This window comes from Taeniopygia guttata, chromosome 11 (genome assembly GCF_048771995.1).
Source record: "Taeniopygia guttata chromosome 11, bTaeGut7.mat, whole genome shotgun sequence".
Lineage (NCBI taxonomy): Eukaryota > Metazoa > Chordata > Aves > Passeriformes > Estrildidae > Taeniopygia > Taeniopygia guttata.
In genome coordinates, this window is record NC_133036.1 from 16,318,732 (window position 1) to 16,331,993 (window position 13,262).

The following is a 13,262-nucleotide window of genomic DNA, read 5'->3' on the forward strand; positions in this document are numbered from 1 at the left end:
AATGCCAGTGGTGTAGGTAGTTCAGTAAAAATACAAGGGAAGATTAAATAAGCTCTGAAAGGAGCAGCAGCCTCCACTTAAATGTTACATTTTAATAAAACTGTTTAGCATAATTTGAAAGGATGAAAATAGAAGTGTTATTTGGCATTAATTTCTTTTCTTTAATCTTTATTCTGCAAAGTATGTGCATGATATGCAGCCAAGTCTTCCTGCAGGCGATTAATTATTCATACTTCAGCTATATAATAATAACAGAGCTCAAATCTACTTTGGGTTCTGACAAATAAGATTCCTGGGAGTCCAGCTTAACATTTCACAGTATATGTAAGTGTGGTGGTTTTGGTGTAAGGCAGATGATTTGCAGAGAGAGGAGCATGTCTGTAGCTTGTAGACAAAGCTGATTGGACTAAAGGAAGATCCCTATGAACACACATAACCAAAATGAAAAGGCATTGTGAATTGTGATGGAAATTTGTGGAAAGACAAACCCTTAGCCCATGTCAAACTGCCATGTCAAAACAGACTTAACAGCTGAGTTTCAAAGCCAAATACCTGCTAGTGCTAAAAAGGGCAAACTAATGGAGCTAACAGGAAGCAAAGCCCTTAATGATTCAGGCTGAAATGGCCCCTCAGATGTTCTGATGCATTTTAGAAGAAAATCTAGCTAAGCAAACTAATGCAGAAAGAGGTTTTTCTTAGAATGGTAGCAAAGGCCAATTTCAAAATTGTAAAACTTGAACTAACCATATAAATAGCAAATTTCCTTTCTGCTTACAATAGTTTGAACACAGGACATCTGGCAAACAATGTAGGTGACACAGATTTGATCATGAGATAAACATATATAATAGAATAACTGAACCAACAAAAATTCATTCTACAGGAACCTGTGTGTGGTATTTTGACTGCATTCCAAGGTGGGTGTGAAAATGGCTCCACTCACCTGCAGTTTCAGAAGCATGAACCTGTAACCACCGAGCATTGAAGTAATGGTACCTTTAATTTTTACATTATTGGATTTTATTGTATGCCATGTATGGGAGGCATTCATAATCCCCATCACCTCTGTGAAACTCAGAAATTATGCTATAGGGTGTTTCATGCACCTTCCTTTTCACTGAATTTGTGACAGTTTGCTAAATTTCAGACCTCGGTAAAGCAGTGATTGACCACACAATTAAGTCTGAATGCTATCATGACTCAACACTATTCTTTAATCTCTCTGAGAGCCCCAGTGCAGAGCTGAAGCTGTCAGTACCAATTCTGTAATGGACATCAGGGCAAGAACAAACAGAAGCCAGGCTTACTTCAAAGACCAGCGTCTCATTAGTGGGTCCTGCAGCATAGAGACTCTCGGGGTGGTTAAAGGAGCGTTGATAATCAAAAACTGTCCCAGCAAAAGGGAACTTCCCTGGCCAGTCGATTGTCCAGTCTCCTGTCAGGTAGTACTTGCTGGCCAGGCTGCGCACGGCCAGGTAGCTGGGGGAGACGTGCATCTCCTGCAGCTGGATGCTGCGCGCGCCCGCTGGCACCGTCACCACCGCGTAGTAGTCTGTGAGGAGAGGAGGCAGCAACGCGTTGGCAGCTGGCACACACACAGCTGGCTCATCTCCCTGAGCCAGCTTGCAAATCAGAACTTCAGAAGACACACAACTGTTCTGACCCGCCAAGGTAGTCCATTTTCACTGGGAAAAAACAGTTCTGATTTTAACATCCCCCCTCCCTGCCCCATGCAGCCCGTAAGCAGAGTAACTCTGAGGTATTTCAATTCCTGAAATTTTTCCTTGTGATTAAAGGCAAGAAAAAGCAAGTTCACCTTAGAAAAATTCAGAACACATTAATGGTGGCTCCACTGTAGCTTTTCCTGCAGTTTCCTACAGTAGTTGGAAGGTACTACTGCCAAGCACAAGGGCTGTAAGGTGAAGTGCACTGGGATGCAAAGTCTTCACAAAGCCCTGGATACCAGAGGATCTCCCTGCTGCCAGCCAGGGCTGCATTACTACATCCTGGACAATTCCCTGGCCTATATTACTGCAGTAAGGACATGTCTTATGACCAACAGCAAAGAGATCTTCAAAATACCCCTGTGGGTACTGAAATCTTATCTGTATTTTATGCCTAAAAAAACCTGCAGCACAGTGAGATTATTTCCCAAGAAGCCTGTGAAAGTCCACTAAGGAAAAGTCCACCTCCCTGTGCCTGGATCTTCCACTGAAACAGCTTCCAGACTACTCAATTTGAAAATGGACATGGAAATACTGTCATGTTTGGCATTGTGCTGTGTATTGCTTTTTATATGTTCCACAGTCCCACCCCAGTCAGAGCTGCTGACAGCTATTTTTTTCTTGCCTGAATCCTAAAATCTCTTTTAAGAGGATTCACATGTATAAAGGGAAAATGTGGCTTAAGAAACAAGAGAATTGTTTAACTGACCAAGACTTATGCTCACAGCCTTCTTGTTACCAAGAGACAGGAGAAATGTGAACTTTCCTCTCACTCTCCCTGTGATTTTCTCCTCACATCTGGACCCTCAGCCACTGCCTGAATGAGCAAGGAGTCATACATATTGCATGGGGACAGAGCAGAGCAGTGAGTTGATGATCATGGGGAACAGTTTTCCTTACCATTAGCTTTGTGCTGGGTCAAGTATTGGCCTTTAAAGAACTTGCACGTTGAATTATCTCCTTTACAAACTCCGCAAGCATCCAACACAGCTTTGGAACCAAGTCCATGATCACACCCTACTTGCTGCAACCAAAAGGCACAAGTGAAGGACTCAGACAAAAGGGAATTTGAAGAAACAGCTGCATTTTCCCTAAAGGAGTCAATTGCCCACTAACAAAAAATAAATAGACATTAGGATTGTAAGAAACTTAATTTTATCTTACTTCACATATTCCATCAATACAAACATCATAATTATTTGGAGAACACAGAGTTCCATCTTTCACTTTGCTGGACATTGCAAAGAAAAAGTCAAAGTCTTCAGCTGTGCAATACAATTTACATCTGTCTTGCTCTGGGGAGAAAACAAACAAACAAAAGACAAGGAAGCATTAGGAGACCTGCACTGTTAAAGAGATAAAAAGCATCTTGGCTGTTGTTTCTTCCTGTATTCTAGAAGATAAGCTACAAGGATGGACTGTGCACGATGACAACTTAGGACACCAGAATGTACCTAAATAGAAATATAGCTAAATAAAGTAGTTTATATTATGCTTTTTTAAAAGCACATGTGAGTTTGCTTGTCCACACAAAGAATTAAGAATTAAAACTCAGTGTAAAAGCATTGCCTTAGCCCTGCTGCTGCACCCTGCTTTCAGTTCCACTGCCTCACAGGCTCAAGTTTCATTTTTATTAAGATAAATGGGAGACTGCAATAATTTTATCTGAAGTTTACTTCAAATTTGGGAAAGAAATAACATGGCACAAATGATCAGTTCTGCTGAAAGCTAGAACTCCAGCCAGACTTCCCCAAATAAAAGTATTTTTCCTCCAACAAATCCCAACCATTGTCAAATTTCTCCTTACACACGAGTGGTGTGTTATAAAAGGTTGATGAATTCTGCACAGACAAAACCAGTCATGAAATAATAAATATTATCACAACTGCTGAAATGCAGAGTTTTAATACAAATTGAAGTGCAGCAAATAAAACAGTTTTTAAGAACATGAGAATGTTCTTCATGAGTATTCCAAAGAGAATCCTTTTATTGTTAAATCAGTAGCTGGATTTCCAGTAACCTCTTCTACACAGGTAAAGAATCTGTGGCAATTTTGAGAACCAGATTATGTTTCCAGGATGATAAATGTAGATCTTGGGTGAGCTTTTACAAAGCAGCTGAGAGGAAGGCTGGGAATTTTCAACTTCAGAATTTCTTTGGGACATCTTGCTTTTGAAAATGACACCCCTTGTCCCTAATTTTAAGCCTCTTTTACTAAACACAGCTCCTCCTTGTAAAACCAATATAGGCCACCTTAATTTCTATTAAACAAGATGTATTTTTTGCCCTATTATATAATATCCACTGCTGCATGCTGTGAAACCATATTACTTCTTTCCTCTGTTCACACTAGCCTGTTAGGATATTTTTAAATACCTGAGAAAATATCCACAAAGATTTTTGAAGAAAATATAATCATGCTATGAATTAGTGTCTGTGCATGTATATATTTAATTATACACATTATCATCAAAAGCAAATTTGTACATGTGCTAAACAAAGCAGCTATGATGTGAGAAAATTCAGACACTTTTATTCAACTAATGCTTTCAAACTGGAGAAAATATTTGTTTTAGCAGATAAAAGTGAATACTGATTCAAAATATTTACAAAATTAAGATGCATAAAATAAAAATAAACTCGCTTGTGCAAAATAACAGAGATAGTTATTGAGACCTGAACTTGATAAAGATCTCATAGTAAAAGAATGACCTTAAAAAATGTATGCCAGTATATTGTTTGCATTTCCACTTCTCATGGGACCATACCAGCAGAAAAGTCAAAAGGTTGATTTACTGTTACATTTCAAAATCTGAGAACATTCCAAAAGAAGGATGATTCTGGTAGTGTTATTGTGGAAGCTTACATTTCCCATGCTGAAAATTCCATGGAAATTGTTTTGCTTGGGTTTCAGACTAAGCAATATGGAATATAAAATGAGAGAGAGAGGGGCAGCAACAGCCGGGGAGTCACGGTGAGGACAAGGACTCGAATTCCCAGCCCAAATCAATCCTGCGTGTCCCTGCAGGCAGGATCACACAGCAGCCTGGCTCCAGCTCTGCCAGAAAGCAAACACATCTCAGCCAGGGCCAGCGAGCTGTATCTGCTCCCAGGGCGTGATGCTCGCCCAGAGCTCAGAGCTCCCTGTCCCTGACAGCAGGGCCACTCTCACCTTCCACTTTGGTGTAGGGCTTCCACTTGTAGAACCAGCCCCGGAAGGGTTTGCTGTTGTACTCTGCACACTGCAGGGCTCGGAAGTCCAGGCTGCCTGCTGGGCAAGGCTGCTTATTGCAAAGCTGATACACACGGCTGGAACCTTGGCAGAACTTCCCACCGTACTGAGGCCTACAAAGAAAAGAGAAAAAGATGATTTTGCAAAGTCTCCCTTTTGTGTGATTGGCATGTTACACGTGTGTGAGAATACAGGGAACAGGAGAGGACATTCTGCCTTGGGAGATCAGTGTTTCTTATATGGGCCATTAATTTTCATGGTTCCTAAAACCAAGCAAAGCAATTGACATGAGTTATCTACTTGGATCGCTGCAGACTCAGCAAAGATGCAACCATCTAGAGGTGAGTCATGTTTGCACTAATTTAAATTTATAGGGCTATTTGGTGCTGGCCGGGTTCAACCTTGTTATACAGCTATTTTTACTCGGCTGTAACCAAGGAATGAACATGTGCAAAGAATTACCTATCACAATTAGAGTTAATAAATGATAACATAAAACTGATCAAACAAAAAGAGAATGAATGATTGCATTTGCTTGTTCATTTATTTTGTAAATCATTTGGAAAAAATGTGCTTTTAAATAGACAGAGGAAACAGGGACTGTGCATAGTTGTCCTGCTTTAGGAAAGTGCTGGAATTCTGAGGTAATTTTAAACATGTCACATCCACTTCAGCAAACCTCACCTGGGCATTTCCCTTCACCTTGGCCAGAATGGCAAGATCATATTCTATTACTTTGCTCGTACCTCACATTATCAGAAATTTTTTTTTAACTATTTGGTCGTGCACAGATAGTGTAAAACAATATAAAATGCGAGAGTTGCTCTTTTGAACTTAGCAATTCACTGATGTCATTTGTGCAGTTTCACAATGCTCAGATACACATCTGCAAGCACTGAGCCAAGTCTTCAAAATAACAAATTCTAAGAGCTCTTTGTTGTAGTATACATTTCCAGCACCAAGCAAAAAGAAATGTACCAATGCTACATTTGCACTTATTTATATAATGACTTTTTTAAAAATTAGGGAACTTCAGTACTTGAAGGACAAGATATAAACTTTGAGTAGACAGCTTTGCTCATATTATACACACATTAAGGGAAAAACCCAGATTAATATAAAAGATACTGAATAACAGTAATATATTAACTAAAAGCAAAATTCAAAATTCTAAGAGTATAGAATGTGCAATTGAAACATATTGTTCGTTGAAATCCCTAAACACTATGCTCTAACTATTCCCCACATCCAAGGATCCCATGCAACTCCTGACTTGCTCATGCCTGGAGTAGCATGGACACAGCTCTGTGCAACATGGAGGAGAAAATCCAGGTGCTTCTTCTGTTTGCTGTGGTATCAGTTTTAACTCCCATATGTCTAACCCTCTAACCAAGCTGGGACTTGCTTTTTTAAATGTTTTACTTACACAATATCTGCCTTTTCCAGAATTCTGGGCTGCAAAACAGTCTTTCAGAGAAAGAGATGGAAACCCACCTGTTATTGTGTTTAAAACTGTGTTAAATCACCAGTGCTGTGGAGAAAAACCACAACAACTTCCACTGACTTTTCTTGAGGTCACCTGCCAGCTACACTGATACTGGCTATAATGGTAATGTCTTAATGTCAAATTTTCTGTCCTAGTTGTTGGCAATCAAGCCTGTGAAGGTCAGGGAGGATGCAGAACATCAGTGAAATCAGGGAGTGTTTATGTTGACTTTGTGCAATTGGTAAGAGCTTTGAGTTAAAGCAGCCAAACTGTTGGGTGCTGACTCAACTCCGTATAGACTTTCTTTACAGCTTCAGTACATGGAGAATTTTTGACCTCCTTCAACCCCAGAGACCAAATCTGCTTTAGTATAAGGAAAAGAAGCAACCTCCTTCCAAATAAATGCTACCAAATAAGCAATATAATAGAATTATTTATGGCTAGATCATGATTTCCAGATGCACTCTTGCATTTAAGGATGGGATAAAATTCGTCCAAACTAAGAAAGCTCCCCTCAGGCCATCAGGGCAGAGATGCCACCTATAAGTGGCACGAGACCGAGGGGTGGATCTAACCATGGACAGCATTTCTCAGGTGATCCATGACTGTGAGACGTGTGCTACCATCCAACAGGCCAAGCGGGTGAAGCCCCTGTGGTATGGTGGGCGGTGGTCCAAGTACAAGTGTGGGGAGGCCTGGCAGATTGACTACATCACACTGCCCCAGACAGGCCAAGGCAAGCGCTACGTGCTCACAATGGTAGAAGCCACCACTGGATGGTTGGAAACCTACCCTGTGTCTCATGCTACAGCCCGTAACACCATCCTGGGCCTTGAAAAGCAGGTCCTTTGGAGGCATGGTACCCCTGAGAGGATTGAGTCAGACAATGGGACTCATTTCAAGAATAGCCTTATCAACACCTGGGCTAGGGAACATGGCATTGAGTGGCTGTACCACATCCCCTACCATGCACCAGCTGCAGGCAAAGTGGAGAGGTACAATGGACTGTTAAAAACCACCTTGAAAGCATTGGCTGGGGGATCTTTCAAAAATTGGGAGCAACATTTAGCAAAGGCCACCTGGTTAGTTAACACCTGAGGCTCTACCAATCGAGTGGGCCCTGCCCAATCTGAACCTTTGCATATAGCAGGTGGAGACAAAGTCCAGTGGCGCATGTCAGAGGTTTGTTAGGGAAGGCAGTGTGAATCAATTCTGCCTTGAGTACAGACAAACCCATTCGTGGGATTGTCTTTGCTCAGGGACCAGCTTGTACATGGTGGATAATGCAGAAAGATGGAAGAACACAATGTCTGCCTCAGGGAGATCTGATTGTTGGGTGAGAACTATGTGTAAATATCACTGTTTGCTGAATGTTACTACAATTGTCTTTGTATAGCTGCATATTGAATGTGTTTGTAGAGTTAGAATATATATATTAGTTTTAGTAGTAAGCTGACTATATGGGGATAAGGAGTGGAATGTCCTAGGATGATGTTATGCTTTTATCCCCAATTGTCTGTTCTGTTTATGCTGAATAATAAGTTTTGCACCTTTAAGACTTGTTCCAGGAGTGAAGGGGGGAGAAAAGAAACGCGGAGTTTGCTCTCCTTTGCTTTTCCAGTTAGTTTTAGCTAGCTGAGGCAAAGAATTTCCCTGGACTGTGGCTTTTCCTTTTCTTTGGACCTGCTCAAACCTGCTCTGGACCGAACACCCAGGGGAGCACCGGCAGCTCGCACCTGTGGCCCAGCGGGTCGGGCCAGGGCCGCGGCATATCCAGCGCCAGAGGGACTGATGAGAGACTGAGTGAGCCCAGCTGCAGCCCAGCGAGGGACTTTCTGAGTTTGTCTCTCTTTTGGAGGGGTTTTATTGTTTAATATTGTTCAGGTTTTCTTGTTTAATAAATGTTTTTTTCCATTTTTATCCAAGGAGGTTTTTTTCCCCAAATCAGCTGTGGGGAGGGGCCAATTGAATCTGCTGCCTAAAGGAACCCCTTTGGGGGTTCTCTCCCAAATTTGCCCTGAACCAGGACAGCTCTGATCGAGGCATTCTGTTTCCCAGATCCATGACAGCATTTTAATATTACAGTACATTCCCATTACTGAAACTGTTGGCTTGAGAGCTATGGAAACTTCTCCACCTTCATTTTTACCAACAAGATGTCAGTAGGAGTTAAGTAATTCACAGGAAAAGAGATGGAGATCTACAAATGCAAATTTCTGTGGAAATACTATTATCCATGCTGCTAAAATCATGCTTTTCTTGAGGATGTTTGTAATACCAGTAGATTTTGTGTGGACTGCCTCCAGAAGCTGTTGGTGTATCCACACTTACAGTGGATTGCCCTGCACGAAGGACATTCCAATATTTCTGTAGTGATACAGTTCCCCCAGTATGGACACAGTCTAAAGCTTTCACCCCTCTGTAACCCCCTCCAGAACTGATATAAACAGGTTGACCTGCATGAGGTTTTGCTGAGGATAATTGGAAAAGGAAGAAATTTGGTGAGAAAGGCCAACAAGAAAAAGTCTCCAAAGATAGATTTGGAAAAGGAGTCTGTGTGCAAACAGGTAAGTTCTCCATTCCATATAAGACTCAAATACTAAAATGCTACAAGAGTAGCTTAAATTAATTCTAGAGTACCCTTTTAAGGGTAGATCTCCTAAACCACTATCTTCACTGCAACACAACACAGAGTGAGAAATCCTGAAATTCATGTGATCAAGGAAAGTATTTAATGCAATACCAAATCAATTAAGACTCTGAAATTCTGGACTCCTAATTTTCACTTTTTGTAATAATTTAATTTTATGTAGGAACCCTTCTGCTTATCTTGTGGCCGTATTATGATAGTATCACAAAGGTTTATTATTCTGAAAGGTCCGCAGTGCCTTTCACAGTCTTTGTTTTTTTAGAAGTATTTTAAATGGCATCATTAATTTGCATCAGTTTACATCTCAAATTTTCTGTAATCACTGTTACAGATGTTATACACAGAAGATTTTAAAAAGTGTGTTCAAGCAGTTTTGATTCAGTCTTTTGACTGCACACATGCCTACAACTCCATTCTGCTCTGCTGAACAATGCACTATTGTGTGGCGTAGGATGCAGTCCCACAGATATGATTCAGGTATTAATTTAAATCTCTTGGGCACTCTTCGGGTTCTTTCCCAGCTAAACTATTAAATTATGCAATCAATTTCTATCTTGGAAAAGTACCTCAACTGTAAAGTGCTGTGGTGTATGAAAACCAGACCCATGAAATTACACTGTGACAATTTACAGGAACATAATGATTTTAGCAAATCTGCCCAGCTCTGTGGACTGCAGATGATCCCCATGGGTGTTTGTCAGTGAGAATTTGTGCACAGCTCCAGTGGGAATTCCAAAGCCATACCCAGAGCTTTTTGGGTGTGGTCATAAGGGCTGCCTGAAAATTGGCAAGAGGAAAAGAAATGGAATTATTTTGATATTATTTGCAAGAGGAGCATTTCACAAACTCACACAGGTAACAAGATTTTCACACACAACAGCCTGACACTGTATTCTTCACTTGCCATTAAATTTCTGGTAAGGTGGGTCACCTTTAAAATCACCAGAAACTGAGATATTTCCCTCAATGTTCATAAGAAGTCAATCATTTTGATTTCATTTTAGAGTCTAGTCAGCTCTTCACAGATCCACACCCTTGTTCTAAGCCAATTTACAGAAATGACAAATGCTTTGTAATTTACAAAATTTTGCTATCCAAAATCATCTATCAAGCTTTTGAACAAAAAAATCATTAGCGCCTACACAAACCTGGATAAGGAAAAGTGACATAAATATACCACATAGAAAATAACATACATATATGTACCAAAATATATAAACATCTGAAATGGGTTTCAGAAATTCAGAAATAAAGAAATCATTCTGAATTGCTGCACATTTTTAGAAGTTAAAAATGAACGGGGATTAATCCTTAAATCATTCTGTGTGGTGTAGCATTGAAAATAGATTATATTATTTTTCTGCTGATTCCACATCCATACAAAATGCTGTGATAGCAAATACATAGTACACACAAATTTGTGCACTGTTGTGTGGCTTATTTATACCCCCATCATTCCATCAATGTAACTCTGAGAGAGAATTATACCCTCTTCTCTTTGCCCTAACTGGATTACCACCAATACAATGGAATTAAATCTAGTATAAACATGATCCAGCTCTGGTACCAAGTATGACTTGGTTACATCAATCTTACTCCATTAGAACAGACAGTTCACTCTGAAGGAAAGTTCCAAACGCTACAGCAGCTGACACACTTCATGTTGAAGATTCTGTCTGAAGACCCCAGAAACCTTTATCAAGCACACCAGTGCACCAAACTAAACCATTCCCACTGGACATTCTCCTGTCACACAAGGAGAGCAAGGGGGAGCTATGCATAAATGCAAAGAACAATATACAGCCATACACATTCAGCAAGAAAAGCAGGGACCAAAGCAGGAAGACCAAAATATATACATATGGCCTCTGAGACCCTGCATTCTTGTGCTAAACTGCTTAACAAAGGGAAATATCCAAGTAATTTTATTTATGAAATGAACTGAGAAATAACAAAAAAAGGTTGACAAAACGCTCTGCTACAGATCTGCAAAAATTGGCTTGACTGTGGGTAATAAAGACTATTTTAACTAACTCACATTCTCCTGTAACATAGTATATGAAGCGTGGATATTATACTGCAGCACTGTATAGTAGATGAGAGGCTTCTTTACAGCCTCATATAAACTGTGTCATATTTTCTCTGTTTTTTATTACTGCGGTTTAAATGCTGTTTTTACCGTGTGCAATAAGGAATACATGTGTCTATGCCTGCTGAATTTGTGTATTAAATAAAACAGGGAAATCTTTTTTTTTTGTAAGTTGCGGTGAGTTGAGTACTTGGGAAAGATGCTGGTCAGTTAGCACTTTAAATCTACTTTTAAATACTTATCATTATGAATAGTGTTTACAGAAATAAGATATTTATTAGAGGCAAATAAATAAAATGTTTTGTGAGTTAACACACAATTGCAGGGTTCAGCAACTTTTGTTTGACTCATGAAATGTAAAAGAATGCAAAGAACATGACAGACATGCAAAGGCATCTGTCCTTATCATCCTGGATAATATGATCTCAGTAGAAGTCTTAATAGCTTTAAAGATCTTTTTCCCCTGCTCTCTGTTAGTTATAAAAATGTCTGTATGGTGCTTCCTTAAACATAAAATTTAAAAGTGTAAAATGTAAAAATGTCTGTACAGTGCTTCCTTACTTCTGCAGGTATTTGATAAACTGTAGCATCCCAAAATAAATGAAGCAGGTTGGGCTGGAGATGCTGAGGTACTCCAGCAGTCTGCATAGAACTGTCTTCCACCCACGGGCTGCTCCTACTGGGCATGGGAGAAAGCCTTACAAACATTTCCACACATGTTTCCCTGCAGAAATGGACTGTGCTCATATTCTGTCCTAGTAACATGAATAGCATAAAAATGCTGCCTTTCCATATCTATGTCTTACTTTGGATTATTGCAGTGCCTTTCCTGGTAGGTGACCCCTCCTCCACAGGTGCGAGTGCACTCTGACCACCCGGACCAGGCAGACCACTGGCCATGGACAGGCTTGGGCCCGTGGTCACCGTACTGGACACACTGTCCTCTGCGACACCACTGCAAAACAGGGACAGAAAACAGTCAGCAGCACCCAGGAGATGACAAAAAAAGCCCCAAAACCCCAACAAAACCATTTAAAACTCCAGTGCTTGATCCTAATACGGTCACCCACTGAACGCAAAGAGCAGCTTGCAGCAAGATGAGGATTCTGGAGTGAGACATTGATCCATACAGTGGCATAGATAAGTAATGTTTTAATATTTGTCCAAGTTTTGAGTTGAAGATCCCTGAGGTAGCAAATTTTAAAAACTGTTATCTTGAAGAGTGCTTTTTTGCCTTACTCTTCCCCCAAAAATCCATGTTACTTTATGGCCCTGTGCTGCAGAGCCTCAACACTTCCTGTGTAATTTACACACAGCCTCCTAGAATTCTGATAACTTGTCTTCCCTTTATGATTCAATTATGAAAAACTGCATAAAGAAAAAAAGCAAAATAGAACATTTGTCAGTAACTTGAAAATCAAAACAGTGTTCTGCTGGAAGAAACCTTATAGGTAAAGAAAATATTTTGTATAATTACAGATGAGAGTAAATTAGAAGGTTCAACTCAAATAAATGCAAAATAATGAGGGTAAATACAAACAAATAAGATGAGTGTAAATTAGAAGGTTTGATTCAAACAAATAAGCTCTTTTAGTGGTGATCTCTGGTGAAAATATGGCCTTAGTCTGTACAGTAAATAGTATGGCTTAAGGTATGAACATATCAGAGTAGAATTTGAAGCGTTGACTTAACCCCTGTTATAATTCATGTCTTTTCTTACTGATTTAGATTTGCCAGAGATATCTGATCCTACAGCTCCCCGGGAGAGGCAGCAGGCCCTGCCATCAGACAAGTACTGCTGGGAGGCCACATCCTGAGTATGCATCACAGTGGAATCATTTACAGAGCAATCTCAAAGCCCAAAATGGCAAATCTGGAGGGATCTGGCTAAAACTGCTTTTGATGGGAGCTTGTATTTGACCAAACAGAGTCTAAACTCAAGTTAGGATGACAATATTTTATTTATAAAACAACTTACCATACTTATACCACAAGCTGTTCCTTCTGCTGCGGGCATGAACTTTGTCTCACACCTGTGACCCACTTTGTGACACCAAAGGGATTTGCAGATATCCTGAAAA

General features: G+C 40.1%; 1 protein-coding gene across 5 annotated transcripts in view; it reads right to left on the bottom strand.

Annotated features, from left to right (window-relative positions):
* The window catches only part of ADAMTS18 (ADAM metallopeptidase with thrombospondin type 1 motif 18), a 78,390-nt gene that overhangs the window by 24,795 nt on the left and 40,333 nt on the right, over positions 1 to 13,262 (bottom strand). For all 5 annotated transcript variants that reach the window (XM_072934301.1, XM_072934302.1, XM_030282342.4 and 2 more), the window contains 6 exons: positions 13,160 to 13,255; positions 11,988 to 12,136; positions 4,897 to 5,069; positions 2,889 to 3,019; positions 2,625 to 2,748; positions 1,308 to 1,552 (listed from right to left, as the gene is read on the bottom strand). In XM_072934301.1, the coding sequence (XP_072790402.1) occupies positions 1,308 to 1,552; positions 2,625 to 2,748; positions 2,889 to 3,019; positions 4,897 to 5,069; positions 11,988 to 12,136; positions 13,160 to 13,255 (918 nt within the window). The remainder of the gene's footprint in view (positions 1 to 1,307; positions 1,553 to 2,624; positions 2,749 to 2,888; positions 3,020 to 4,896; positions 5,070 to 11,987; positions 12,137 to 13,159; positions 13,256 to 13,262) is intronic.